The sequence below is a fragment of the Bombina bombina genome, chromosome 9, assembly GCF_027579735.1.
Source record: "Bombina bombina isolate aBomBom1 chromosome 9, aBomBom1.pri, whole genome shotgun sequence".
NCBI lineage: Eukaryota > Metazoa > Chordata > Amphibia > Anura > Bombinatoridae > Bombina > Bombina bombina.
In genome coordinates this window covers 199,197,567-199,224,379 of record NC_069507.1, presented here as the reverse complement: position 1 = coordinate 199,224,379, position 26,813 = coordinate 199,197,567, and the positions used below count along the sequence as shown (strand labels likewise).

General features: G+C 39.9%; 1 protein-coding gene across 2 annotated transcripts in view; it reads left to right on the top strand.

The window, feature by feature from the left end:
* Positions 1-26,813, top strand: part of PI4K2A (phosphatidylinositol 4-kinase type 2 alpha) — a 135,685-nt gene that overhangs the window by 83,840 nt on the left and 25,032 nt on the right. For both annotated transcript variants that reach the window (XM_053692569.1, XM_053692568.1), the window contains exons 5-8: positions 8,283-8,344; positions 11,751-11,850; positions 13,356-13,489; positions 16,439-16,498. In XM_053692569.1, coding sequence (XP_053548544.1) covers positions 8,283-8,344; positions 11,751-11,850; positions 13,356-13,489; positions 16,439-16,498 — 356 coding nt within the window. The remainder of the gene's footprint in view (positions 1-8,282; positions 8,345-11,750; positions 11,851-13,355; positions 13,490-16,438; positions 16,499-26,813) is intronic.

Below are 26,813 nucleotides of genomic sequence, written 5' to 3'. Positions count from 1 at the left end.
GGACACCCACAGCAGAGCTGTCTATATAGCTCCTCCCCTAACTGCCACCTCCAGTCATTCTCTTGCAACTCTCGACAAGAAAGGAAGTATCAAGAGATATGTGGTGACTTAGTGTAGTTTTTTACCTTCAATCAAGAGTTTGTTATTTTTAAACGGTACCGGCGTTGTACTGTTTTACTCTCAGGCAGAAATTGGAAGAAGAATCTGCCTGGAGGTTGATGATCTTAGCGGTTTGTAACTAAGGTCCATTACTGTTCTCACACATAACTGAAGAGTATGGAAAGAAAACTTCAGTTGGGGGGACGGTTTGCAGATCACCTGCTTTGAGATATGTGCAGTATATTATTTTCTAGAGAGATAAGGTCTAGAAAATGCTGACAGTGCCTGATATATTTGAGGTAAGCCTGATACAGTGATTTAACAGTGACTGGGATCATGCTTACAAGATAAGGGTAATATTCATGTTAACTCTCATATTACTTAGTGTAAAAACATTTGCATAACTTACAGAAAAAACGTTTTTTCTCTTGTTAAGTGTATCCAGTCCACGGATCATCCATTACTTATGGGATATTAACTCCTCCCCAACAGGAAGTGCAAGAGGATTCACCCAGCAGAGCTGCTATATAGCTCCTCCCCTAACTGCCATTACCAGTCATTCTCTTGCACCCAACGAATAGATAGGATGTGTGACAGGACTGTGGTGATTATACTTAGTTTCATACCTTCAATCAAAAGTTTGTTATTTTATAATAGCACCGGAGTGTGTTATTCCTTCTCTGGTAGAATTTGAAGAAGAATCTACCTGAATTTCTCTATGATTTTAGCCGGAGTAGTTAAGATCATATTGCTGTTTCTCGGCCATCTGAGGAGAGGTAAACTTCAGATCAGGGGACAGTGGGCAGATTAATCTGCAAAGAGGTATGTAGCAGCTTATTATTTTCTGACAATGGAATTGATGAGAAAATTCTGCCATACCGATATAATGTAAACTCAGCCTTAAATGCAGTAGCAGCAACTGGTATCAGGCTGTCATGTATGTATATTTTACACTTCAGTATTCTGGGGAATGGCACTTCACTGGAATTATACTGTATGCATAAATTTTAGCCTAATTTGCAGGGACTAGCAACAAGCTTTTTAATAACACTCAATTTATTAATGTTAAACGTTTTTTGCTGGCATGTAAAATCGTTTAATTTTCTGAGGTACTGGGTGAAAAAATGTTTTGGGCACTATTTTTTTCCACTTGGCAGTCGTTTTATTTAATTTATGACAGTTTACTGATCTCTCTCACTGTTATGTGTGAGGGGGAGGGACCTTTTTTGGTGCTTTTGCTACGCATCAAAAAATTCAGTCAGAAGTTTGTCTTCCCTGCATGATCCGGTTCATCTCTACAGAACTCAGGGGTCTTCAAAACTTGTTTTGAGGGAGGTAATCACTCACAGCAGAGCTGTGAGATTGTAGTTGACTGTGATAAAAAAACGTTTATTTCTGTATTTTTTTTATTTTATTTTTTTTCTGCTATCAGGGTTAGTTATCCTTTGCTAATGGGAGCAATCCTTTGCTAAAATTGTGTTTTTTACAAAGATTTGATGCTATAACTTTTCAGTTTATTAATTTTCAACTGTCATAACTTTTTCTGTGCTTCTTATAGGCACAGTACGTTTTCATATTATAGTAAATTACTTGAAAAGTATTTCCAAGTTGCTAGTTTATTTGCTAGTGTGTTAAACATGTCTGATTCAGAGGAAGATATCTGTGCTATATGTGCTAAAGCCAAAGTGGAGCCCAATAGAAATTTATGTACTAACTGTATTGATGCTACTTTAAATAAAAGTCAATCTGTACAAATTGAACATATTTCACCAAACAACGAGGGGAGAGTTATGCCGACTAACTCGCCTCACGTGTCAGTACCTGCATCTCCCGCTCGGGAGGTGCGTGATATTGTAGCGCCTAGTACATCTGGGCGGCCATTACAAATCACATTACAGGATATGGCTACTGTTATGACTGAAGTTTTGGCTAAATTACCAGAACTAAGAGGTAAGCGTGATCACTCTGGGGTGAGAACAGAGTGCGCTGATAATATTAGGGCCATGTCAGACACTGCGTCACAATTTGCAGAACATGAGGACGGAGAGCTTCATTCTGCGGGTGACGGTTCTGATCCAAACAAACTGGATTCAGATATTTCAAATTTTAAATTTAAGCTGGAAAACCTCCGTGTATTACTAGGGGAGGTGTTAGCGGCTCTGAATGATTGTAACACAGTTGCAATACCAGAGAAAATGTGTAGGTTGGATAAATATTTTGCGGTACCGGCGAGTACTGACGTTTTTCCTATACCTAAGAGACTTACTGAAATTGTTACTAAGGAGTGGGATAGACCCGGTGTGCCGTTCTCACCCCCTCCGATATTTAGAAAGATGTTTCCAATAGACGCCACCACACGGGACTTATGGCAAACGGTCCCTAAGGTGGAGGGAGCAGTTTCTACTTTAGCTAAGCGTACCACTATCCCGTTGGAGGATAGCTGTGCCTTTTCAGATCCAATGGATAAAAAGTTAGAGGGTTACCTTAAGAAAATGTTTGTTCAGCAAGGTTTTATATTGCAACCTCTTGCATGCATTGCGCCTGTCACGGCTGCAGCAGCATTTTGGTTTGAGTCTCTGGAAGAGACACTTGAATCAGCTCCATTAGATGAGATTACACACAAGCTTAAAGCCCTTAAGTTAGCTAACTCATTTATTTCAGATGCCGTAGTACATTTAACTAAACTTACGGCTAAGAATTCCGGATTCGCCATTCAGGCACGCAGAGCACTGTGGCTAAAATCCTGGTCAGCTGACGTTACTTCTAAATCTAAATTGCTTAATATACCTTTCAAAGGGCAGACCTTATTCGGGCCCGGGTTGAAAGAAATTATCGCTGACATTACAGGAGGTAAAGGCCATGCCCTGCCTCAAGACAGAGCCAAACCTAAGGCTAGACAGTCTAATTTTCGTTCCTTTCGTAATTTCAAAGCAGGAGCAGCATCAACTTCCTCTGCACCAAAACAGGAAGGAGCTGTTGCTCGCTACAGACAAGGCTGGAGACCTAACCAGTCCTGGAACAAGGGCAAGCAGGCCAGGAAACCTGCTGCTGCCCCTAAGACAGCATGAATCGAGGGCCCCCGATCCGGGAACGGATCTAGTGGGGGGCAGACTTTCTCTCTTCGCCCAGGCTTGGGCAAGAGATGTCCAGGATCCCTGGGCGTTAGAGATCATATCTCAGGGATACCTTCTAGACTTCAAATTCTCTCCCCCAAGAGGGAGATTTCATCTGTCAAGGTTGTCAACAAACCAAATAAAGAAAGAGGCGTTTCTACGCTGCGTACAAGATCTTTTATTAATGGGAGTGATCCATCCGGTTCCGCGGTCGGAACAAGGACAAGGGTTTTACTCAAATCTGTTTGTGGTTCCCAAAAAAGAGGGAACTTTCAGGCCAATCTTGGATTTAAAGATCCTAAACAAATTCCTAAGAGTTCCATCGTTCAAAATGGAAACTATTCGGACAATTTTACCCATGATCCAAAAGGGTCAGTACATGACCACAGTGGATTTAAAGGATGCTTACCTTTACATACCGATTCACAAAGATCATTACCGGTATCTAAGGTTTGCCTTTCTAGACAGGCATTACCAGTTTGTAGCTCTTCCATTCGGATTGGCTACGGCTCCGAGAATCTTCACAAAGGTTCTGGGTGCTCATCTGGCGGTACTAAGACCGCGAGGAATTGCGGTAGCTCCGTACCTAGACGACATTCTGATACAAGCTTCAAGCTTTCAAACTGCCAAGTCTCATACAGAGTTAGTACTGGCATTTCTAAGGTCGCATGGATGGAAGGTGAACGAAAAGAAGAGTTCTCTCTTTCCACTCACAAGAGTTCCCTTCTTGGGGACTCTTATAGATTCTGTAGAAATGAAGATTTACCTGACAGAAGACAGGTTAACAAAGCTTCAAAATGCATGCCGTGTCCTTCATTCCATTCAACACCCGTCAGTAGCGCAATGCATGGAGGTGATCGGCTTAATGGTAGCAGCAATGGACATAGTACCCTTTGCACGTCTACATCTCAGACCGCTGCAATTGTGCATGCTAAGTCAGTGGAATGGGGATTACTCAGACTTGTCCCCTACTCTGAATCTGGATCAAGAGACCAGAAATTCTCTTCTATGGTGGCTTTCTCGGACACATCTGTCCAGGGGGATGCCATTCAGCAGGCCGGACTGGACAATTGTAACAACAGACGCCAGCCTACAAGGTTGGGGCGCTGTCTGGAATTCTCTGAAGGCTCAGGGACAATGGAATCAGGAGGAGAGTCTCCTACCAATAAACATTCTGGAATTGAGAGCAGTTCTCAATGCCCTTCTGGCTTGGCCCCAGTTAACAACTCGGGGGTTCATCAGGTTTCAGTCAGACAACATCACGACTGTAGCTTACATCAACCATCAGGGAGGGACAAGAAGCTCCCTAGCAATGATGGAAGTATCAAAGATAATTCGCTGGGCAGAGTCTCACTCTTGCCACCTGTCAGCAATCCACATCCCGGGAGTGGAGAACTGGGAGGCGGATTTCTTAAGTCGTCAGACTTTTCATCCGGGGGAGTGGGAACTTCATCCGGAGGTCTTTGCCCAAATACTTCGACGTTGGGGCAAACCAGAGATAGATCTCATGGCGTCTCGACAGAACGCCAAGCTTCCTCGTTACGGGTCCAGATCCAGGGATCCGGGAGCGGTTCTGATAGATGCTTTGACAGCACCTTGGACCTTCGGGATGGCTTATGTGTTTCCACCCTTCCCGATGCTTCCTCGATTGATTGCCAGAATCAAACAGGAGAGAGCATCAGTGATTCTAATAACGCCTGCATGGCCACGCAGGACTTGGTATGCAGATCTAGTGGACATGTCATCCTGTCCACCTTGGTCGCTACCTCTGAAACAGGACCTTCTGATCCAGGGTCCCTTCAAACATCAAAATCTAATTTCTCTGAAGCTGACTGCTTGGAAATTGAACGCTTGATTTTATCAAAACGTGGTTTTTCTGAGTCAGTTATTGATACCTTAATACAGGCTAGGAAAGATTTACCAGAAAGATTTACCATAAGATATGGCGCAAATACTTATATTGGTGCGAATCCAAGAGTTACTCATGGAGTAAGGTTAGGATTCCGAGGATATTGTCTTTTCTACAAGAAGGTTTAGAAAAGGGTTTATCCGCTAGTTCCTTAAAGGGACAGATTTCAGCTCTGTCCATTCTTTTACACAAACGTCTGTCAGAAGTTCCGGACGTTCAAGCTTTTTGTCAGGCTTTAGCTAGGATCAAGCCTGTGTTTAAAACTGTTGCTCCACCATGGAGTTTGAACTTAGTTCTTAATGTTTTACAGGGGGTTCCGTTTGAACCCCTTCATTCCATTGATATCAAGTTGTTATCTTGGAAAGTTCTGTTTTTAATGGCGATTTCCTCGGCTCGAAGAGTCTCTGAGTTATCTGCCTTACATTGTGATTCTCCTTATCTGATTTTTCATTCAGACAAGGTAGTTCTGCGTACTAAACCTGGGTTCCTACCTAAGGTGGTCACTAACAGGAATATCAATCAAGAGATTGTGGTTACATCTTTGTGTCCTAATCCTTCTTCGAAAAAGGAACGTCTGCTACACAATCTAGATGTAGTCCGTGCCCTGAAATTTTATCTACAGGCAACTAAGGATTTTCGACAAACGTCTTCCCTGTTTGTCGTTTATTCTGGTCAGAGGAGAGGTCAAAAAGTTTCGGCTACCTCTCTCTCCTTTTGGCTTCGTAGCATAATACGGTTAGCCTATGAGACTGCTGGACAGCAGCCTCCTGAAAGAATTACAGCACATTCTACTAGAGCTGTGGCTTCCACTTGGGCCTTTAAGAATGAGGCTTCTGTTGAACAGATTTGCAAGGCTGCAACTTGGTCTTCTCTTCATACTTTTTCCAAATTTTACAAATTTGACACTTTTGCTTCTTCGGAGGCTGTTTTTGGGAGAAAGGTTCTTCAGGCAGTGGTTCCTTCCGTATAAAGAGCCTGCCTGTCCCTCCCGTCATCCGTGTACTTTAGCTTTGGTATTGGTATCCCATAAGTAATGGATGATCCGTGGACTGGATACACTTAACAAGAGAAAACATAATTTATGCTTACCTGATAAATTTATTTCTCTTGTAGTGTATCCAGTCCACGGCCCGCCCTGTCACTTTAAGGCAGGTAATTTTTCCATTAAACTACAGTCACCACTGTACCCTATGGTTTTCCTTTCTCTGCATGTTTTCGGTCGAATGACTGGTAATGGCAGTTAGGGGAGGAGCTATATAGCAGCTCTGCTGGGTGAATCCTCTTGCACTTCCTGTTGGGGAGGAGTTAATATCCCATAAGTAATGGATGATCCGTGGACTGGATACACTACAAGAGAAATAAATTTATCAGGTAAGCATAAATTATGTTTTCTCTGAGGGTGATAAATCTTTATTTGGGGCCTAGTTTTCCACATGGCTTGTTAGATTACTCCTAGGAGTACTTTTTTAAGGCCCTCTGACATTGAGTGCATGGTGGGAGGGGCCTATTTTTGCGCACTTTATGCGCAGTTGATATTCAGACTGAGACATCCAGCTTCCCTAAAGGAGGGTTTTTTCCTGCAAAAATCGTGTTTAAGGGCAGGTAGGAGCCACAGCAGAGCTGTGGCAGTGTGTTTGACTGTTTTTTAACGGTTTTACCGTTTTTCTAATTCGGTTTGGTGTCTAAGGGGTTAATCATCCATTTGCAAGTGGGTGCAATACTGCTTTAGTCTTATACACACTGTAAAAATTTCGTAGAGTTTACTACTTTTTAACACTGTTTTGCAGTTTATGTGGTAGTTTTTTTCTCTTAAAGGCACAGTACCGTTTTTGTTTAATTGCTTTTTCACATTTATTAAAGTGTTTTCCAAGCTTGCTGGTCTCATTACTAGTCTATTAAACATGTCTGACATAGAGGAAACTCCTTGTTCATTATGTTTAGAAGCCATTGTGGAACCCCCTCTTAGAATGTGTACCAAATGTACTGACCTTTCTCCCTCGTCTGATTGCCAAGATCAAGCAGGAGAGAGCTTCGGTGATTTTGATAGCTCCTGCGTGGCCACGCAGGACTTGGTACGCAGATCTGGTGGACATGTCATCCTTTCCACCATGGACTCTGCTGCTAAGGCAGGACCTTCTACTTCATGGTCCTTTCAAACATCCAAATCTAATTTCTCTGCGTCTGACTGCTTGGAGATTGAACGCTTGATTCTATCAAAGCGTGGTTTTTCCGAGTCGGTCATTGATGCCTTAATTCAGGCTTGAAAGCCTGTCACCAGGAAAATCTATCATAAGATTTCGTGGACTCTCCATGCCTAGAAATAAAGAAATTTATCAGGTAAGCATAAATGTTATCTTTTGTTGAAAAGCAGGGATATAAGCTCAGGAGCAGTTATGCAAAAATATTATTCATTTGCAAGAGCACTAGATGGCAGCACTATTTCCTACCATGTAGTGCTCCAGACTCCTACCTACGTATCTCTTCAACCAAGAATATCATGGGAGCAAAACAAATTTTTTAATATAAATAAACTGGAAAGTTTTAAAATTGTATGTTCTGTCTAAATCACAAAATATTTTTGGGGGGTTTCACATCTTTTGACATAATCTCTATTGCACTTTGCGTTGTCTCTTCTTCTCTGCTGATCTGGTTTTCTAGAAATCTACATGTATAGAGAAAAACCTAGTCTGTTTAGCTTTAAAGGGACACTGAACCCAAATTTTTATCTTTCGTGATTCAGATAGAGCATGCAATTTCAATCAACTTTCTAATTTACTCCTATTATCAAATTTCCTTCATTCTTTTGGTATTTTTATTTGAAAAGTAAGAATGTAAGTTTATATGCGGCCCATTTTTGGTGAGCAACCTGGGTTGTTCTTGCTGATTGGTGGATAAATTCACCCACCAATAAACAAGTGCTGGCCAGGGTTCTGAGCGAAAAATTGGCTGGCTCCTTAGCTTAGATGCCTTCTTTTTCAAATGAAGATAGCAAGAGAACGAAGAAAATTTGATAATAGATTTAAATTAGAAAGTTGCTTAAAATTGCACGTTCTATCTGAATCACGAAAGAAAAAAATTTGAGTTCAGTGTCCCTTTAAATATCGTTAAACGCATTTTAGAAAAGTCTTTTATTTCCAGCATTTTCCTGTTTGTTTTCCCAGATAGGGGTAACGACAACTGGCTTATCAAGTATGACTATCCAATGGACAGCTCAGCTTCCCGGGTCAGTACAGATATGTGAAATACTATTTATTTTTTATTTGTGCACATTGATGTTTTTTTCATGCTGGTTGGGCAATACCGAGTATATAAACCGAGCTTGTCTTAAAGGGACATTACATCTCAAACTATTTTAGTTTACGCTAGGGTGTCCCTTTTTAAATAACTATCTTTGAGAAAACAAGTGCTTAAAAATTAACAAATGTACTTTATGTAATCCTCAAAATCAATCCTTGGATTGATAAATTGTACACCTGAATAGCACTCTTTCCCCAATCTGGGGTGGCAAGATTGGGCACAGACTGGATAACTTGGAGTGGGAGTGCTGGGGGGTGTTAAAATATAACCTTTATTATGAAATTTAAAATAAAAACCAAAAACACACACAAACGAATTTCTACATATATACAATATTAAAAACACAGGATTTGTTCGGATTTATTTCAATCCAATGTTTCCTATTAGGATCAAGTAGTAATACCTTGGGTTTTATATTGTTTTTTCAGTTTAGGCCTGTATTTGTCTGATTTGCGTATATAATACGTAGTATTTATAGACCTTATGCTGCTGTATTAATAAATCTATTATTCTTTGTCTAATTGATCTATGTTACAGTCAGTCTTGTCTTCCTAAGTTCTTAGTTGAACATACAAGTAATAGTGCAATTTTGTAGGGACTGATTTAAAGTGATATGCAACAGAGTCTAGTTTTTCGTATTATAAATATTGACGTTGTAAATTAAATATCACTGTTGTTTTAAAAAATGATTTTTTGGAATATTTGATGTTGGTTGAGTGATGTTCTAGATTTAGAACTCTGCTTATGGTGGTTAACTGATTCTTTGGCTAGCAGCTACTATCTGAATATATTACAAGTTATGCCCGATGTATTCCCAGGCTATTAGATTGAACCACAGTAGCTGCTGTCTAAATATGCTAGTATAGTGGCCTAATATCTTGCCAGATTGTCATACTGTGTTTTTAAGCGCTTAACATAGTATATAAATAGTTAATATAAGGTCTCTTACACTGTTACTGTTGGTTTCACTTAGTACAGAGTGCTTGTGTATAGTTTCTCAAAATAATTGATTAAATCCTGTATTTAGTAAGAGTGTTCTTTGTTGTTCTTATATGGAAGTCTGAGTAGATTGCTGAAAATCAGCTTAATGAAATTAACTATTTGTGTTAAACAGAATATTTTGATCTTCCTTGTAATTTTGCTGGTTAGCGTGGCAATGTGCTTAGGCAAAGTTTTTAATATTATATTGTCATTAGTTCATCTATATGAATAATATTGTGTAGCAGACTGTTCTTGGACTGCTAGTTTAGATATACCAGTAATACCACTTTGATCTTTCAACACTCCTTAAATTAACTTTACTTATAAATTGTAATCACCATTGAGTTTGCTTAAAACAGATATTCTCAATATCTATTGATCCAGACGTTTTTTCTGTTCAATACTAATGTTCCCTACATTGGCTATAGTATATATTAAATATGTGTGTTCACAAAAAGCCTTAGTAAACAAAAATGCCGATATTGGCACTACAGCTTAAAGTTGAATTATATTTTGTATTTTACCACCACTGGATAGTTATAGCATTAGAAAAGATACGATCTGACATTGTTACAAAATATAGCCATCTGATAGTATCAAATTACTTTGCTGTACCCACTCTAACTAAGTTGTTCTAAGTTGCTATAAGTACTGCTTGCAGCTTGGCGTTTTTTGTTTATAAAATATTGGGTATTGGGGTGTAATATTTAGCTCCCCTCTTCCCGTGCTAGTATACTTTTAACAACACCTCACTGTGATTGCCGATTAACCCCTTAATGACCACAATGTACCCTGTATGTCACTGGTCGTTAAGGGTTTTTTCAGGACATAATAGCACAAGTCTAGAAAGAACATGCTATTAATGCCCTCCCTCCAGCAGGCTTTGTGGAATAGAGAAGTCTCAACGCTGGTGGCAAGACCGCGCTATAAAACAATAAAGTCCCAAAAAAAGGCCAGTGACATACAGGGTACGTCGCTGGTCCTTAAGGGGTTAAGATTACGGCAGAATATACGGTATTGAATTGAATCCTGTTTCAGGGATTGTTAACTCGACTCATAGATACTGCTACTTTTGTTATTAAATTAATGACCAAATATCCTGCTATTAAAAATTGTTAGGAGGCATTCACAACAAACATTTCCCTAACATGTTTCGCCACTAACGTGGCTTTTTCAAAGGGTCACTCCCACTCCAAGTTATCCAGTCTGTGCCCAATCTTGCCACCCCAGATTGGGGAAAGAGTGCTATTCAGGTGTACAATTTATCAATCCAAGGATTGATTTTGAGTGTTTCAGTATACAAGTACACAGCACCTCAGCCATATTGCAATTAAGCCAGAATCACAGATACTAATTTATATATAATTTATTTCTAAATCCAGAGATTTATAGGCTACCCCAATATCCTACTCTCAGCAGTGCCATTAGTACTTTTGTTTTACTTTATGTAATCCCTCTGTTTTAAAACACCAAGCTATATAAATTATTTTTTGTTCTAGATAATGCTATGATTTATTTTTTTACATTGCTTGCCACTTCAGATGAAAAAGTAGCCTATGCATTAATTCTACAGCCTTAAAGGGACATGAAACCCAAACATTTTCTTTCAGGGTTCTGATAGAGCATGCAGTTTTAAACCACTTCCTAATTTACTTCTGATATCAAATTTTCTTCTTCTCTTGGTATCTTTTGTTGAAAAGCAGAGATGTAAGCTTAGGAGTGTGCACGTGTCTGAAGCACTATATAGCAACAGTTTTGCTACAATGGTATCCTTTTGCAAGAGCACTATATGGCAACACTATTTCCTGCCATGTAGTGAGACACCTACCTAGGAATCTCTTCAGCAAAGAATACCATGGGAATAAACCAAATTTGATAATAGAAATATATTTGAAAATGTATTTTAAAATTGTATGTTTTTGTCTGAATCACAAAATATTTTTTGGGGTTTTATATGCCTTTAAGTCTTAATAACATGCACATGAAAGAGTTAAATGTATCCTTAGCAAAGCTTGAGAATGATTAGGTCTATACGGCAAGCCCAGAAGATTTCATAGACTATCTGAATCACAAAATAATTTTTTTGGAATTCATATCCCTTTAATTGTATGATCATATAAAAACCACTGGTACATATACTTGCCTATGTGATATCTACGATTTGTCTCTTTACTTATGTGCAGTCATTTTACTTTCATTAGTTAATTGTGGGTTTTCCAGTTCACAATGCCAGAAGGAGCACTCTCTAAAATAAAATGGGATAAAAATATAAACATCAGACTCTTTATAAATACAAAGCTATACTGTATAGTGTATATGTTTTAATAACTGCGACTAATGCTTCTCCTTAGGATTCTGACTGGGTATTAGTAAGAGAACCAATTATTAAGATTGCTGCAATCGATAATGGTTTGGCTTTTCCTTTAAAACATCCAGACTCATGGAGAGCATGTAAGTATATTCTACATAGATGTATGCCTTTTATTTGTGTGTCTTTTTAAAAACTATTTAAATCAATTGTATATGATAAAGGGACAGTACACACAAATTTTCATTTCACTGCATGTAATAGACGCTACTATAAAGAATAAGATGCACAGATACTGATATAAAAATCCAGTATAAAACCTTTTAAAAAACTTACTTAGAATCTCCCAGTTTAGCATTGTTAAAGGGATAGTCAAGTCAAAATTAAATTTTCATGATTCAGATAGAGCAGCAACTTTCTAATTTACTCCTATTATAAATTTTCTCTTGCTATCTTTATTTAAATGTAAGCTTAGGAGCCGACCCATTTTTGGTTCAGAACCTGGGTAGCGCTTGCTGATTGGTGGCTTCATTTAGACACTGTAATGCTTGTGGGATATTTCCCTATCAGACCAAACTTGGCCAGTAGTCTTCTTATCCCGGCGTCAAGTGGAAGGATAAGGAAATATCCCAGAACAAAGAGAGTTTAAGAAATGAGGTAAGCAGTACTCACGGTAGACAGGGTAGTCCTTTACGGCAATAAGGGTAAGGCAGAGAATGGTCAGACAAAGTCCGGCAACAAGTAGGATATCCAGGTACGATAAGGCAAACAGCAGTTCAGGCAAAGTGCATAAAGTGAGAGGTACGTACATAGGCGCAGGTTCGTGTCAAGAACAGCAAACAGGAGAGCGGCATCAGAGGCCAGAAGCGGTGTGCGGCGATGACTTCATCACCACAACAACCGCTGCAACCATGGCAACGGCTGTGGCAGGAAAGGCAGAGCTGCTGCCAAGAGGGAGCAGCGTGACAGACACCAATCAGAAAGCGCTACCCAGGTGCTGAACCAAAAATGGGCAGGCTCCTATGCTTTCATTTCTGCTTTTTCAAATAAAGATAGCAAGAGAACGAAGAAAATTTGATAATAGGAGTAAATTTGAAAGTTGCTTAAAATTGCCTGCTTTATCTGAATCATGACAGTTTAATTTTGACTAGACTATTCCTTTAATAAGGTTTGGCTTGGACACCCAGTGAAAAGGGCTGGGGAAACAATAAGGGAAGACATTTTCCCCCCTTCCCTGCATATGAAAAATGATAACATAAACAGAACTCAGCAGTAAACGCACATATACATCTGACACTGTGGGGCTTGGTTAGGAGTCTGAAAAACTCCTAAAAAAATAAGCAAAACTATACATTGTTTCAAAAACACTATCAGATGAGCTATATAAATGTATAATCTACAAATCATTTATGCAAAGAAAAATCTAGGGTACAATGTCCCTTTAATACATAGTTCTGTTTATAGTAAGCATATGACTTGTAAAGTTTTTGAGAAATCATATGAAATGTTCAGTCACGTTTTACATCTTTATTTTAATATGAGACATTTACTACAATTCTCTTGCAAATTTTTTTTTCATCTTTTGTTTCTCGTTAGGATTTTGCTATTATAGTTTTATAAGTTTCATGTCCCCTTTTTTTTCCACCAGATCCATTTTATTGGGCATGGTTATCTCAAGCAAAAGTTCCCTTTTCCCAAGAAATCAAAGAACTCATCCTTCCGAAAATCTCAGATCCTAATTTTATCAAAGATTTGGAGGAAGATTTATATGAATTATTTAAGGTCAGATGCCTAAACTCCATGGTAGTTTAAATTTTTTTTTGAGTATGTTCATTTCATGAAATGTTTTCAAATAAGTAATTGAACCACAGAAATAAAAGGAAATACAACATGGTACATAAAATAATATGAACACACAACTGAAAATGAACATTACACTGAGTGATTGATGTAGTCCTTGATCACCATTCACCTAGATGGAGGAAAGCACAGTACTACATCAATGAAAGATTAGCAATGTGCAACTTACTAAGTGTAAGGTCTAGATCAGGGGTGGGCAATTATTGGACCTCCAGATGTTATCGACTACATTTCCCATAATGCTCTTTCAGCCATAATGCTGGCAAAGCATTATGGGAAATGTAGTCCATAACATCTGGAGGGCAGATAATTGCCCACCCCTGGTCTAGATAGAGATTACTTGGATAGAGAACTCAGTGCTTGGTAATGAGTACAGAGAAAATAGAAGAAAAGAAGCATAATAGGAAAATAATTAGATTCAAAAGTTAAAATACAACAACCATATTTCAAAGTCTTATACTCATCCCAGTATGAATGCAATACTGAAGACTGACAATTAAAGGAATAGTCTAGTCAAAATTAAACTTTAAATGTTCAAATAGAACCTGCAATTTTAAGCAGCTTTCTAATTTACTCCTATTATCAATTTTCTTTATTCTTTTGGTATCCTTATTTGAAAAGGCAAGAATGTAAGCTTAGGAGCTGGCCCAATTTTGGTTTAGCACCCTAGGTAGCGCTTACTGGTTGGTGGATTACATTTAGCCACCAATCAGCAAGTGCTACCCAGGTGCTGAACCAATAATGGGCCGACTCCTAACTTACATTCTTGCTTTTTCACATAAGGATACCAAGTGAACAAAGAAAAATTGATAGGAGTAAATTAGAAAGTTGCTTAAATTTGCATGCCCTATCTGAATCATGAAAGTTTTTAATTTTGACTAGACTGTCCCTTTAGTTGAAGACCAATAAGCAACAAGACGACCTGGGAGACAGCAGCACTCCATGACTTGGGAAACAGAGAGTATGTTCAGGGGCAATAGACTTAGTCCGACTTGCCGGGTCACCCTTCCTTTAGAATTTAGCCATTGGGTAAAATAAATTCCATATCTATAAAAAGATCTCCCTTTCCTTTCAAATTGCAATGTGCCTTTTCTAAGCTATAAGAAACTAGATGCACCCACTCTATAGAGGGCCCTCCATTCTCTTCCAATACCTAGGTATTTTACACTTTGCACAATTCAATATTCATTTAAAGAGGGTTGATTTCAATTTGCAAGGGATCCAGATATTTCCATGAACTCCATGGTAGTTTTATACTTGGAGATCAGATTCTTGAAAACTATGTTGGATTCTAGCTTATTATACTTGTTGGTAACAAGTAAATGCCATTGTATATTCAAGGTCCGAATCTCTATTTTTATTTGCTTTTCCATTTTATGTTACCCATAGTCTCACCACAGCAAGCAATATACCTCTGCCTAAGCCAGAATATATACATTATTCGTTCCTCCACTGTGCAGCCTTTATACACAATGTACAGTTTATTTCAAGTGATTTGAAACACATTTTCTTTCATTTTTTAACACTTTCCAATTAACTTCTATTGGCAAATTTGTTTTGTTCTTTTGGTATCTTTTGTTGAAGGAGCAGCAGTGCACTAATGGGAGCTAGCTGAACACACCTGGTGAACAAATGACAAGAGGCAAATATGTGCAGCCACCAATCAGCAACTAGCTGCCAGTAGTGCTTTGCTGCTCCTGAGCCTACCTAGGTATTCTTTTGAATAAAGAATAACAAGAGAACAAAGCAAATTAGATAACAGAAGTAAATTGCAGTTATCTAAAATGACATGCTCTATCGGAATCATAATAGAAACATTTCAGGTTTCATATCCCTTTTAAAGATAGTCAACTGTATCTAAACTGCGTAACATCACTTTCAGACCCAGTCTTCACATAATCAACTATTGCTGCTCAAAAACAAATTAAATAAATAATTATATAAATATGTATAGTGTTCCCCCAGGATCTTTTTAATGGGTGCACCACCCGGCTAAAATGTAATGCAATATTAAGATAACGTTAGCAGATGTTATTATTCTTCTTTATTTATAAAGTGCCAACATATTCTGCAGCGCTGCCCATGGGTACAAGGATAAAAGTACAACGAGAAACAATACAATAAAAGACAATTTTACAGACAAATACAGGGGGAATTGAGGGCCCTATTCCCGTGGGAACTTACAATCTAGATGGGTAGGAGGATGGGAAACAGGAGGTGGGGACTGCAAAGGTGAGAATGATATTAGCGAGGAGATAGATGAGGGCAACTGTTAGGTAAGTGAAGTTCATTTGTTAGTGAGTTGGGTGATAAGCTTCGCTGAACAAATTATAATTTTAAATGCATTTGTTAAATTATGCAATTAATTTATGCTTTGAATAGAAGAAAATGTTCTAAAATTACAAAGCATTGCACCCAACTGGCAACACTTTTTGTGGAGAAATATATTATATAAAATGATCAAATATTTAGCCCTGCCCATGACGTACTATCTGATATCACCTTGAGTAAACATGGTGTACAGGACAGGTGGGCCTGTGAGCTTATATTCTACAGTGCAAATGGGAGAGGTGAAGAAATGGAATTGGTTCTAAGTGTAGAAATCTGAGAAATTTGTTAGTATAGTTTGTGTGTTTTTAGGGAATGCTTGAGTAGCACAGAATATACAGTTCTAAAAAGGTCCTATAGATTGGAATGTAAGAAAACTAGGAGAAAATAAATAAGTAGCTCTTGGGCAGAGTGATAGGACAGGAGAATATTTACAGATGAGTTTATAGATAAGAGGGTTCAGTATTTAGCTGCTTATTTTGGTCACATGATTGCCTTTAGTTTAATACTATGCCAGTCATCAAATATGTTTTCTCTTTCCAGAAGGATCCTGGTTTTGACAGAGGTCAGTTTCACAAGCAGATTGCAGTTATGAGAGGTCAAGTAAGTGGATTTATCTTTACTAAAATGCCTTATGTTTAGTGTAAGACAGAATTAGCACTGAATTATATAATTTATTGTAAACCTTTCTGGAAGTCATTTAAAGGGAGTGTCTACAACTTAGTGATCTTAAAGTCTTACTTTAGATTAACCTGCAAATATCCTCCTGCACTGTTTAGATATAGATATATATATGTAAGGTGTATCCAGTCCACGGATCATCCATTTCTTGTGGGATATTCTCCTTCCCAACAGGAAGTTGCAAGAGGATCACCCACAGCAGAGCTGCTATATAGCTCCTCCCCTAACTGCCATATCCAGTCATTCTCTTGCAAACTCTCAACATAGCTGGAGGTAGTAAGAGGAAAGTGGTGTAATATAGTTAGTTTTTTCTTCAATCAAAAGTTTATTGTTTTTAAATGGTACCGGAGTTGTACTATTTTATCTCAGGCAGCATTTAGAAGAAGAATCTGCCTGCGTTTTTCTATGATCTTAGCAGAAGTAACTAAGATCCACTGCTGTTCTCACATATGTCTGAGGAGTGAGGTAACTTCAGAGGGAGAATGGCGTGCAGGTTATCCTGCAATAAGGTATGTGTAGTTTAAGTTTTTCTAGGGATGGAATTTGCTAGAAAAAAGTTGCTGATACCGGATTAATGTAAGTTAAGCCTAAATACAGTGATTTAATAGCGACTAGTATCAGGCTTGCTATCAGAGGTATATACTCTGATTAATGTGCAATATAAAACGTTTGCTGGTATGTTTAATCGTTTTTATATATGCTTTGGTGATAACTTATTGGGGACTAGTTTTTTCCACATGGCTGGCTTGATTTTTGCCTAGAAACAGTTTCCTGAGGCTTTCCACTGTTGTAATATGAGTGGGAGGGGCCTATTTTAGCGCTTTTTTTGCGCAGTTAAAATTACAGACAGACATTCAGCTTCCCTCAGCAGTCCCCTGCATGCTTTAGGACATCTCTGAAGGGCTCAAAAGGCTTCAAAAGTCATATATTGAGGAAGGTAAATCCACAGTGGAGCTATGGCAGTTGTTGTGACTGTTTAAAAAACGTTTTTTTCAATTTGTTAATCCGTTTTTTGTATTAAGGGGTTAATCATCCATTTGCAAGTGGGTGCAATGCTCTGCTAACTTGTTACATACACTGTAAAAATTTCGTTAGTTTAACTGCCTTTTTTCACTGTTATTTCAAATTTTAGCAAAATTTGTTTCCCTTAAAGGCACAGTAACGTTTTTTATATTGCTTGTTTAACTTGATGTAAAGTGTTTTACAAGCTTGCTAGTCTCATTGCTAGTCTGTACAAACATGTCTGACATAGAGGAAACTCCTTGTTCATTATGTTTAAAAGCCATGGTGGAACCCCATATGAGAATGTGTACTAAATGTATTGATTTCACTTTAAACAATAAAGATCAGCTTTTATCTTTAAAAAATGTATCACCAGAGGATTCTGGCGAGGGGGAAGTTATGCCGACTAACTCTCCCCACGTGTCAGACCCTTTGACTCCCGCTCAAGGGACTCGCGCTAAAATGGCGCCAAGTACATCAAAGACGCCCATAGAGATTACTTTGCAGGACATGGCGGCAATCATGGATAATACCCTGTCAGCTGTATTAGCCAGACTGCCTGAATTCAGAGGAAAGCGCGATAGCTCTGGGGTTAGACGTAGTACCGAGCGCGCAGATGCCTTAAGGCCCATGTCTGATACTGCGTCACAATATGCAGAAGCTTAGGATGGAGAGCTTCAGTCTGTGGGTGACATTTCTGATTCGGGGAAACCTGATTCAGATATTTCTACTTTTAAATTTAAGCTTGAGAACCTCCGTGTAGACTGTGACACAATTGCAGTACCAGAGAAATTGTGTAGACTGGATAAATACTATGCAGTGCTGGTGTGTACTGATGTTTTTCCAATACCTAAAAGGTTTACAGAAATCATTAATAAGGAGTGGGATAGACCCGGTGTGTCGTTTCCCCCCCCCTCCTATTTTTAGAAAAATGTTTCCAATAGACGCCACCAAACGGGACTTATGGCAGACGGTCCCTAAGGTGGAGGGAGCAGTTTCTACTTTAGCAAAACGTACCACTATCCCTGTCGAGGACAGTTGTGCTTATCCAATGGATAAAAAATTAGAAGGTTACCTTAAGAAAATGTTTATTCAACAAGGTTTTATCCTGCTGCTGCAGCGTTCTGGTTTGAGTCTCTGGAAGAGGCCTTTCAGACAGCTACTCCATTGACTGAAATACTTGACAAGCTTAGAACACTTAAGCTAGCTAATTCTTTTGTTTCTGACGCCATTGTTCATTTGACTAAACTAACGGCTAAGAATTCTGGATTCGCCATCCAGGCGCGTAGGGCGCTATGGCTTAAATCTTGGTCAGCTGACGTGACTTCAAAGTCTAAATTCCCTTCAAGGGGCAGACCCTATTCGGGCCTGGTTTGAAGGAAATTATTGCTGACATTACTGGAGGTAAGGGTCATACCCTTCCTCAAGACAGGGCCAAATCAAAGGCCAAACAGTCTAATTTTCGTGCCTTTCGAAACTTCAAGGCAGGTTCAGCATCAACTTCCTCTGCTACAAGACAAGAGGGAACTTTTGCTCAATCCAAGCCGGGCTGGAAACCTAACCAGTCCTGGAACAAAGGCAAGCAGGCCAGAAAGCCTGCTGCTGCCTCTAAGACAGCATGAAGGAACGGCCCCCTATCCGGTAACGGATCTAGTAGGGGGCAGACTTTCTCTCTTCGCCCAGGCGTGGGCAAGAGATGTTCAGGATCCCTGGGCGTTGGAGGTCATATCTCAGGGATATCTTCTGGACTTCAAAGCTTCCCCTCCTCAAGGGAGATTTCACCTTTCGAGATTATCTGTAAACCAGATAAAGAAAGAGGCATTCTTACGCTGTGTGCAAGACCTCCTAGTTATGGGAGTGATCTGTCTAGTTCCACAGTCGGAACAGGGACAGGGTTTTTATTCAAATCTGTTTGTGGTTCCCAAAAAAGAGGGAACCTTCAGACCCATTTTGGATCTAAAGATCTTAAACAAATTCCTCAGAGTTCCATCGTTCAAAATGGAAACTATTCGGACCATCCTACCTATGATCCAGGAGGGTCAGTACATGACCACAGTGGATTTGAAGGATGCTTACCTTCACATACCGATTCACAAAGATCATCATCGGTTCCTAAGGTTTGCCTTTCTGGACAGGCATTACCAATTTGTGGCTCTTCCCTTCGGGTTAGCTACAGCTCCAAGAATCTTTACAAAAGTTCTGGGATCGCTTCTGGCGGTCCTAAGACCGCGAGGTATATCAGTGGCCCCTTATCTGGACGACATCCTGATACAGGCGTTAAGCTTTCAGATTGCCAAGTCACATACGGACATAGTTCTGGCATTTCTCAGGTCACATGGGTGGAAGGTGAACGAGGAAAAGAGTTCTCTATCCCCACTCACAAAAGTCTCCTTCCTAGGGACTCTGATAGATTCTGTAAAAATGAAGATTTACCTGACAGAATCCAGGTTATCAAAGCTTCTAAAATCTTGCCGTGTTCTTCATTCTATTCCGCGCCCTTCTGTGGCTCAGTGTATGGAAGTAATCGGCTTGATGGTAGCGGCGATGGACATAGTGCCATTTGCGCGCCTACATCTCAGACAGCTGCAACTATGCATGCTCAGTCAGTGGAATGGGGATTACACAGATTTGTCCCCTCTGCTAAATCTGGATCAAGAGACCAGAGATTCTCTTCTCTGGTGGCTATCTCGGGTCCATCTGTCCAAAGGTATGACCTTTCGCAGGCCAGATTAGACAATTGTAACAACAGATGCCAGCCTTCTAGGTTGGGGTGCAGTCTGGAATTCCCTGAAGGCTCAGGGATCGTGGACTCAGGAGGAGAAACTCCTCCCAATAAATATTCTGGAGTTAAGAGCAATATTCAATGCTCTTCTAGCTTGGCCTCAGTTAGCAACCCTGAGGTTCATCAGATTTCAGTCGGACAACATCACGACTGTGGCTTACATCAACCATCAAGGGGGAACCAGGAGTTCCCTAGCGATGTTAGAAGTCTCCAAGATAATTAGCTGGGCAGAGACTCACTCTTGCCACCTATCAGCAATCCATATCCCAGGCATAGAGAACTGGGAGGCGGATTTTCTAAGTCGTCAGACTTTTCATCCGGGGGAGTGGAAACTCCATCCGGAGGTGTTTGCTCAATTGGTTCATCGTTGGGGCAAACCAGAACTGGATCTCATGGCGTCTCGCCAGAACGCCAAGCTTCCTTGTTACAGATCCAGGTCCAGGGACCCAGAAGCGGCACTGATAGATGCTCTAGCAGCGCCTTGGTTCTTCAACCTGGCTTATGTGTTTCCAACGTTTCCTCTGCTCCCTCGACTGATTGCCAAAATCAAACAGGAGAGAGCATCGGTGATCTTGATAGCGCCTGCCACGCAGGACCTGGTATGCAGACCTAGTGGACATGTCATCCTTTCCACCATGGACCCTGCCTCTGAGAGAAGACCTTCTACTACAAGGTCCTTTCAATCATCTGAATCTAATTTCTCTGAGACTGGCTGCATGGAGATTGAACGCTTGATTTTATCAAAGCGTGGCTTCTCTGAGTCAGTCATTGATACCCTTATACAGGCACGAAAGCATGTCACCAGGAAAATCTACCATAAGATATGGCGTAAATACCTTTTATTGGTGTGAATCCAAGAATTACTCATGGAGTAAGGTTAGGATTCCTAGGATATTGTCCTTTCTCCAAGAGGGTTTGGAAAACGGATTATCAGCTAGTTTTTAAAGGGACAGATTTCTGCTCTGTCTATTCTTTTGCACAAGCGTCTGGCAGAAGTTCCAGACGTTCAAGCTTTTTGTCAGGCTTTGGTTAGAATTAAGCCTGTGTTTAAACCTGTTGCTCCCCCATGGAGCTTAAACATGGTTCTTAAAGTTCTTCAAGGGGTTCCGTTTGAACCCCTTCATTCCATTGATATCAAACTTTTATCTTGGAAAGTTCTGTTTTTGATGGCTATTTCCTTGGCTCGGAGAGTCTCTGAGTTATCTGCCTTACAATGTGATTCTCCTTATCTGATTTTCCATTTAGATAAAGTAGTTCTGCGTACAAAACCTGGGTTTTTACCTAAGGTAGTTTCTAACAAGATTATCAATCAAGAGATTGAAGTTCGATCATTGTGTCCTAATCCTTCTTCAAAGAAGGAACGCCTTTTACATAATCTGGACGTGGTCCGTACTTTAAAGTTTTACTTACAAGCTACTAAAGATTTTCGCCAAACATCTACACTGTTTGTTGTTTACTCTGGACAGAGGAGAGGTCAAAAAGCTTCGGCAACCTCTCTTTCTTTTTGGCTTCGGAGCGTAATACGCTTAGCCTATGAGACTGCTGGACAGCAGCCCCCTGAAAGGATTACAGCTCATTCTACTAGAGCTGTGGCTTCCACCTGGGCCTTTAAGAATGAGGCTTCTGTTGAACAGATTTGCAAGGCGGCGACTTGGTCTTCGCTTCATACCTTTTCAAAATTTTACAAATTTGATACTTTTGCTTCTTCGGAGGCTATTTTTGGGAGAAAGGTTCTACAGGCAGTGGTTCCTTCCATTTAAGCCTGCCTTGTCCCTCCCTTCATCCGTGTACTTTAGCTTTGGTATTGGTATCCCACAAGAAATGGATGATCCGTGGACTGGATACACCTTACAAGAGAAAACATAATTTATGCTTACCTGATAAATGTATTTCTCTTGTGGTGTATCCAGTCCACGGCCCGCCCTGTCTTTTTAAGGCAGGTCTAAATTTTAATTTAAACTACAGTCACCACTGCACCCTATGGTTTCTCCTTTCTCGGCTTGTTTCGGTCGAATGACTGGATATGGCAGTTAGGGGAGGAGCTATATAGCAGCTCTGCTGTGGGTGATCCTCTTGCAACTTCCTGTTGGGAAGGAGAATATCCCACAAGAAATGGATGATCCGTGGACTGGATACACCACAAGAGAAATAAATTTATCAGGTAAGAATAAATTATGTTATCATGCAGCAGTAACCGTAAACATGTTGTTTTAAAATGAATAGTGTTTCTGGTCACTTTGAAATGGCTGCCAAGCTCCACCCATTGATGACATCACAATCTGGGCTGCATCTATGCATTCTGTTGAATAGCACTGATAGTCTGTTGAATCCAATTAGTGAGTGTTTTGTAACTAGTGAAGCATTTAATGCAGTCCAGGTCAAAATGTCATCGGTGGGCAGAGCTTGGCAGCCATTTCAAAGTGACCAGAAACAATATACATTTTAAAATAACTTTTGTACTGTTTCTGCTGCATGATAAATAAAAGTGCAGGAGGCTATTTGCAGCTTATTCTAAAGTAAGACTTTAAGATGAATAAGGTGTAGACTGTCCATTTTAATGTTGCAAACTGGTAGTTCAGGTTTTCTATAGGGGACGTGCAGATGGGCAATACAATGATCTGATCTATTGAGTATAATTTTGTAATTTAGTTCATAGTGGAAGTTTTTCACTTTTTTATTTTTTTTTACTCACTCAAATTTAAATGGATTAATCACCCTAGACCAAGCTTCACTCATCAGCATTCAGGAAGCTATTATTTACTGATGAGGCCTAATAAGGCAGAAACGGCTGCCCACGTGTGTTTTCCTTTGTTGTAATTTTCCATTGCGTATTAAAGGGACATTGTACCAAAACAATTCTCCCTTTAATGTGTACCCCAGTTCAGAATAGACAACAGCATACTACCTGGTGCAGGTGGTAGAGGGCCACTGCAAACGCCTCTCAATGAATCCACAACAGCAAGACTCCACAGCACCAAATAAAGAGGAAAGGTTCTTGTCTTTATGTCATTTATTTTCTTTTAGCTTACAAAAAGCATGTAGGCACACAGCAGCAAACAAAAGCAATGTTTCGGTCTATTCACCCTTAATCATGCTGAATAGCCCGAAAAGTTGCTTTGGTTTGCTGCTGTGTGCCTACGTGCTTTTTGTAAGCTAAAAGAAAATAAATGACATAAAGACAAGAACCTTTCCTCTTTATTTATTGCTGTGGACTCTTGCTGTTGTGGATTTAATGTGTACCCAATAATGCATTTTACCCGTTTTGCTATTTAAATAGCTATTTCTTTCCTAAGATATGGTGAGTCCACAGCTTCATCATTTACTGTTGGGAATATCACTCCTGGCCAGCAGGAGGAGGCAAAGATCACCACAGCAAAGCTGTTAAATATCATTTCCCCTCCCACAACCCCCAGTCATTCCCTTTGCCTCTGTTCATGGATGAGGTGAAGTTTTTGGTGTCTGAAGATGATTTTATTTATTTCACGTCAATCAAGATTTTATTATTTGGAAAGCCAGAGTAGGTTTACTCTGACCTTTCCTCTCAGGATTAGATCTAGCCGTACTCCACGTTAGTCTCTTCAGTAGGGCAGTGGTGTCTATAAAGCAGTTAGGAACTTGTGAGGAGGGCCTAACTGCGTTTTTCTAACATGTTGCTGCCCTTGTATAGAAAGCCAAAGTAGGTTTGCTCTGATCTTTCTTTTTGTCACAGGTCTCTGTAAGGAGTGGCGTCCTTACATACCATGTGAGCTGTCCTCCTGCCGGACAGCTAGATGTACAGGTAAGTGCCTTTTGTCTTCTGCGGCTAGGAGGCTGGCACTGATGGGGTTAAGGATCAAAATCTAAGGTAACTGCACTTAAATATGGGACACTTAATCCTTTAAGGAGGATCATTCTGGCAGTAGGCAAGCACTTTGACATGTGGTTGGAGACTTAGAGGTTAATCCTCCTTAAAAGAAGGAGTTAGCTCTCTGTTGGGGGCTCAGAATCAAATTAAATCTTTATTATTATTTCTTTATTAAGACAAATCATTGGGCATACTCCTACGTTAATTCTCTTGCTCAGGGTTTTAGCGGTGTCTATTTGGAGAGCGCGTTTTTTCTCAGGCAGTGCCAGTTCTATGGTGCAAGTATGATGTGACTCCCTCCACTTATTGCAATAAGGTAGAGCGTTATTATTACCTTTGTATCCTGCTAACTGATTTGTGTTTTTGAGAAACACTACATCCAAGAGTGATTTTCTCAATGCTAAGTGGCAGGATGAAGCGCAATGTAAAAACAACTGCGCTGCATCTCCATGTCGTTCTCATTGCCCCGCCTCCTTCCTCCTTCTTCTAGGAATGGAGCGCCGCAATTTTAGGCTCTTGTCGAGTGCAGTTTCTGTAACTCTGCCTCGTTCTCAGACTGAGAACAGAGCAGAGTTCTTTTCTGCCTGTATCAGGGGGTTTTATTTTGAGTTAGCGGTACAGCCTACTTAGAAAGGCCATCCTGATGGATACTCTAGATTGGAAAGAGATTTTTAGTGTCTGCATGAAGTTTAGAAATACAGTATTACATAGCAGAGTCATAATGTTTGATCCTTAAATTAAGGTTTTTATGAATAAATTGTTGAAATAAATTTCATTTTCTGTACTTGTGCTTGTCAGTGAAAGCTGATGCATTATTTATGTACATTGTACATCTTTCAGTTACGGGTCATTAAATAATATATTTTTACATTACAGTTATTTGGGGCTTATGTTCCTAGGAACAAATGATTATTGGCCATTGAGGTACTAATTTTTTTTCTAAGCACATCTGTCCCTAAATATTAGCATAAATATTTTCAAATTTTAGACAAGTTAAATGTCTATTTTTCTGTTTCTGCATGTTTAGCTATAGCCATTGCATGTACAGATAGGTTGTTGCCCTCTGAGCTTTATGTCTCCCAGGATGATACTGTTCAGGCTATGCCGCAGTTTTCTCCTTAACGTCCCAAGCCTATATGGCGTCACATGCAGTGCCCTGTGGTTCCTCTAAATCTCCTGCAGCTCAGGTATCCTCTACGGTATCTGCGGATTTATCTGCCTTTCCTATCCTTCAGGGAAAACGCAAGAGGACATTTACAAGATTCAGATAGTAAGGTTTCTGCTCCTCATTCGGCTATACAGGTTGCTCTCTCTCCTAAGCCTGGTAAGGAGAATTTGCCGGTAGCTTCTGTGGGTAAAATCTCAGTTTCGGACAGTATAATTCCTTCATCTGATGCTGAAGTGGTCTCCTTCAGATGTATGCTTGCACACCTCGTGTAATGTTAAAGGAGGTTTTGGCTACATGGACGACATTGATACCCCTGTCATTGTCAACCCTTGAAAGTTTTGTAAAGTTTCCTGTCCTTTAAAGGATTTTCCTGTCGCTGGCTCCATTAAAATGCACAGTGCTCTAAGTAGAAGGGAGCTTTTCTACTATGGTTCAGAGGACTTCAATCCCTATGGAGGGTAGCTGCTCCTTTACAGATCCATGGATAAGAAGCTGGAGGTTTAATTGTTCATTTAGAGCAATGCTTTGTCTTATTAGACTTGCTGTGCTAGCCCACCGGGCATTGGGGCTGGACTCTTGGTCAGCTGAGAAGCCTACCTGTGGCTTTGTGGTACAGCCTAGGCTTTATAGTTCTGCAGTTGCAGGTTCAATATTTTATGTTTTGTCCAAATCCACGCTTCTGGCATTTACTTTCAAGGATGAGACCTTGTTTGGACTTGGTCTGGCAGAATTAGCCTTTGACTTTAGAGTCCTTCGATAGCTCAGCTGGTAGAGTGGAAGACTGTAGAGCATGTTAACCTCAGTAATCCTTAGGTTGCTGGTTCTGTTCCAGCTCGGAGATATTTAAATTGGGTGAAAAGCGTTTTTTTTCTACCACATGTCGAGAGTAAGACTAAAGGAAAGTTTTCCTTTTCCTTTCTGCAGGGTCAGTCATGACTTTGGAGTCCAATCTAAGATTTCCTCAGAGGGACAGATTTCTCCTTCTAGAGTATCTGCAACCCAGGTATGATGAGAGATATTCCTTGATTTGGGTTCAGGACCTTTCTCTCTAGGAGTGATAGTTCCAGTCCGAGTCTGGGAACAGAGGCATTTACCTTAAGTTTCTCAGGTTCTGACCTTCAAAGTAGTATCCATTCTTCTTTAGTTCAAGAGGGCCTGTTCATAACGAACATAGACCTAAAGGATGTGTACTGGTGAACTTTAAAAAGAACGATTTAAACAATTTGTAAGACAAAAAAAAAAAGGCTTAAATGAGTGCGATTGTTCAGTATTTTCATTTGATTGCAATGTAAAATGCACACTAATAGTACATCCAGTAGTTTTGTGTAATATGTAAATCTGAGGTAAAAATGAAACTTTGCTTTTCCTGTTTGAAGTTTGCTATGAGCACAGTCATTCTTTATCTGCTTCAAAGAAAAATGCTGTACAAATGACTGACTGC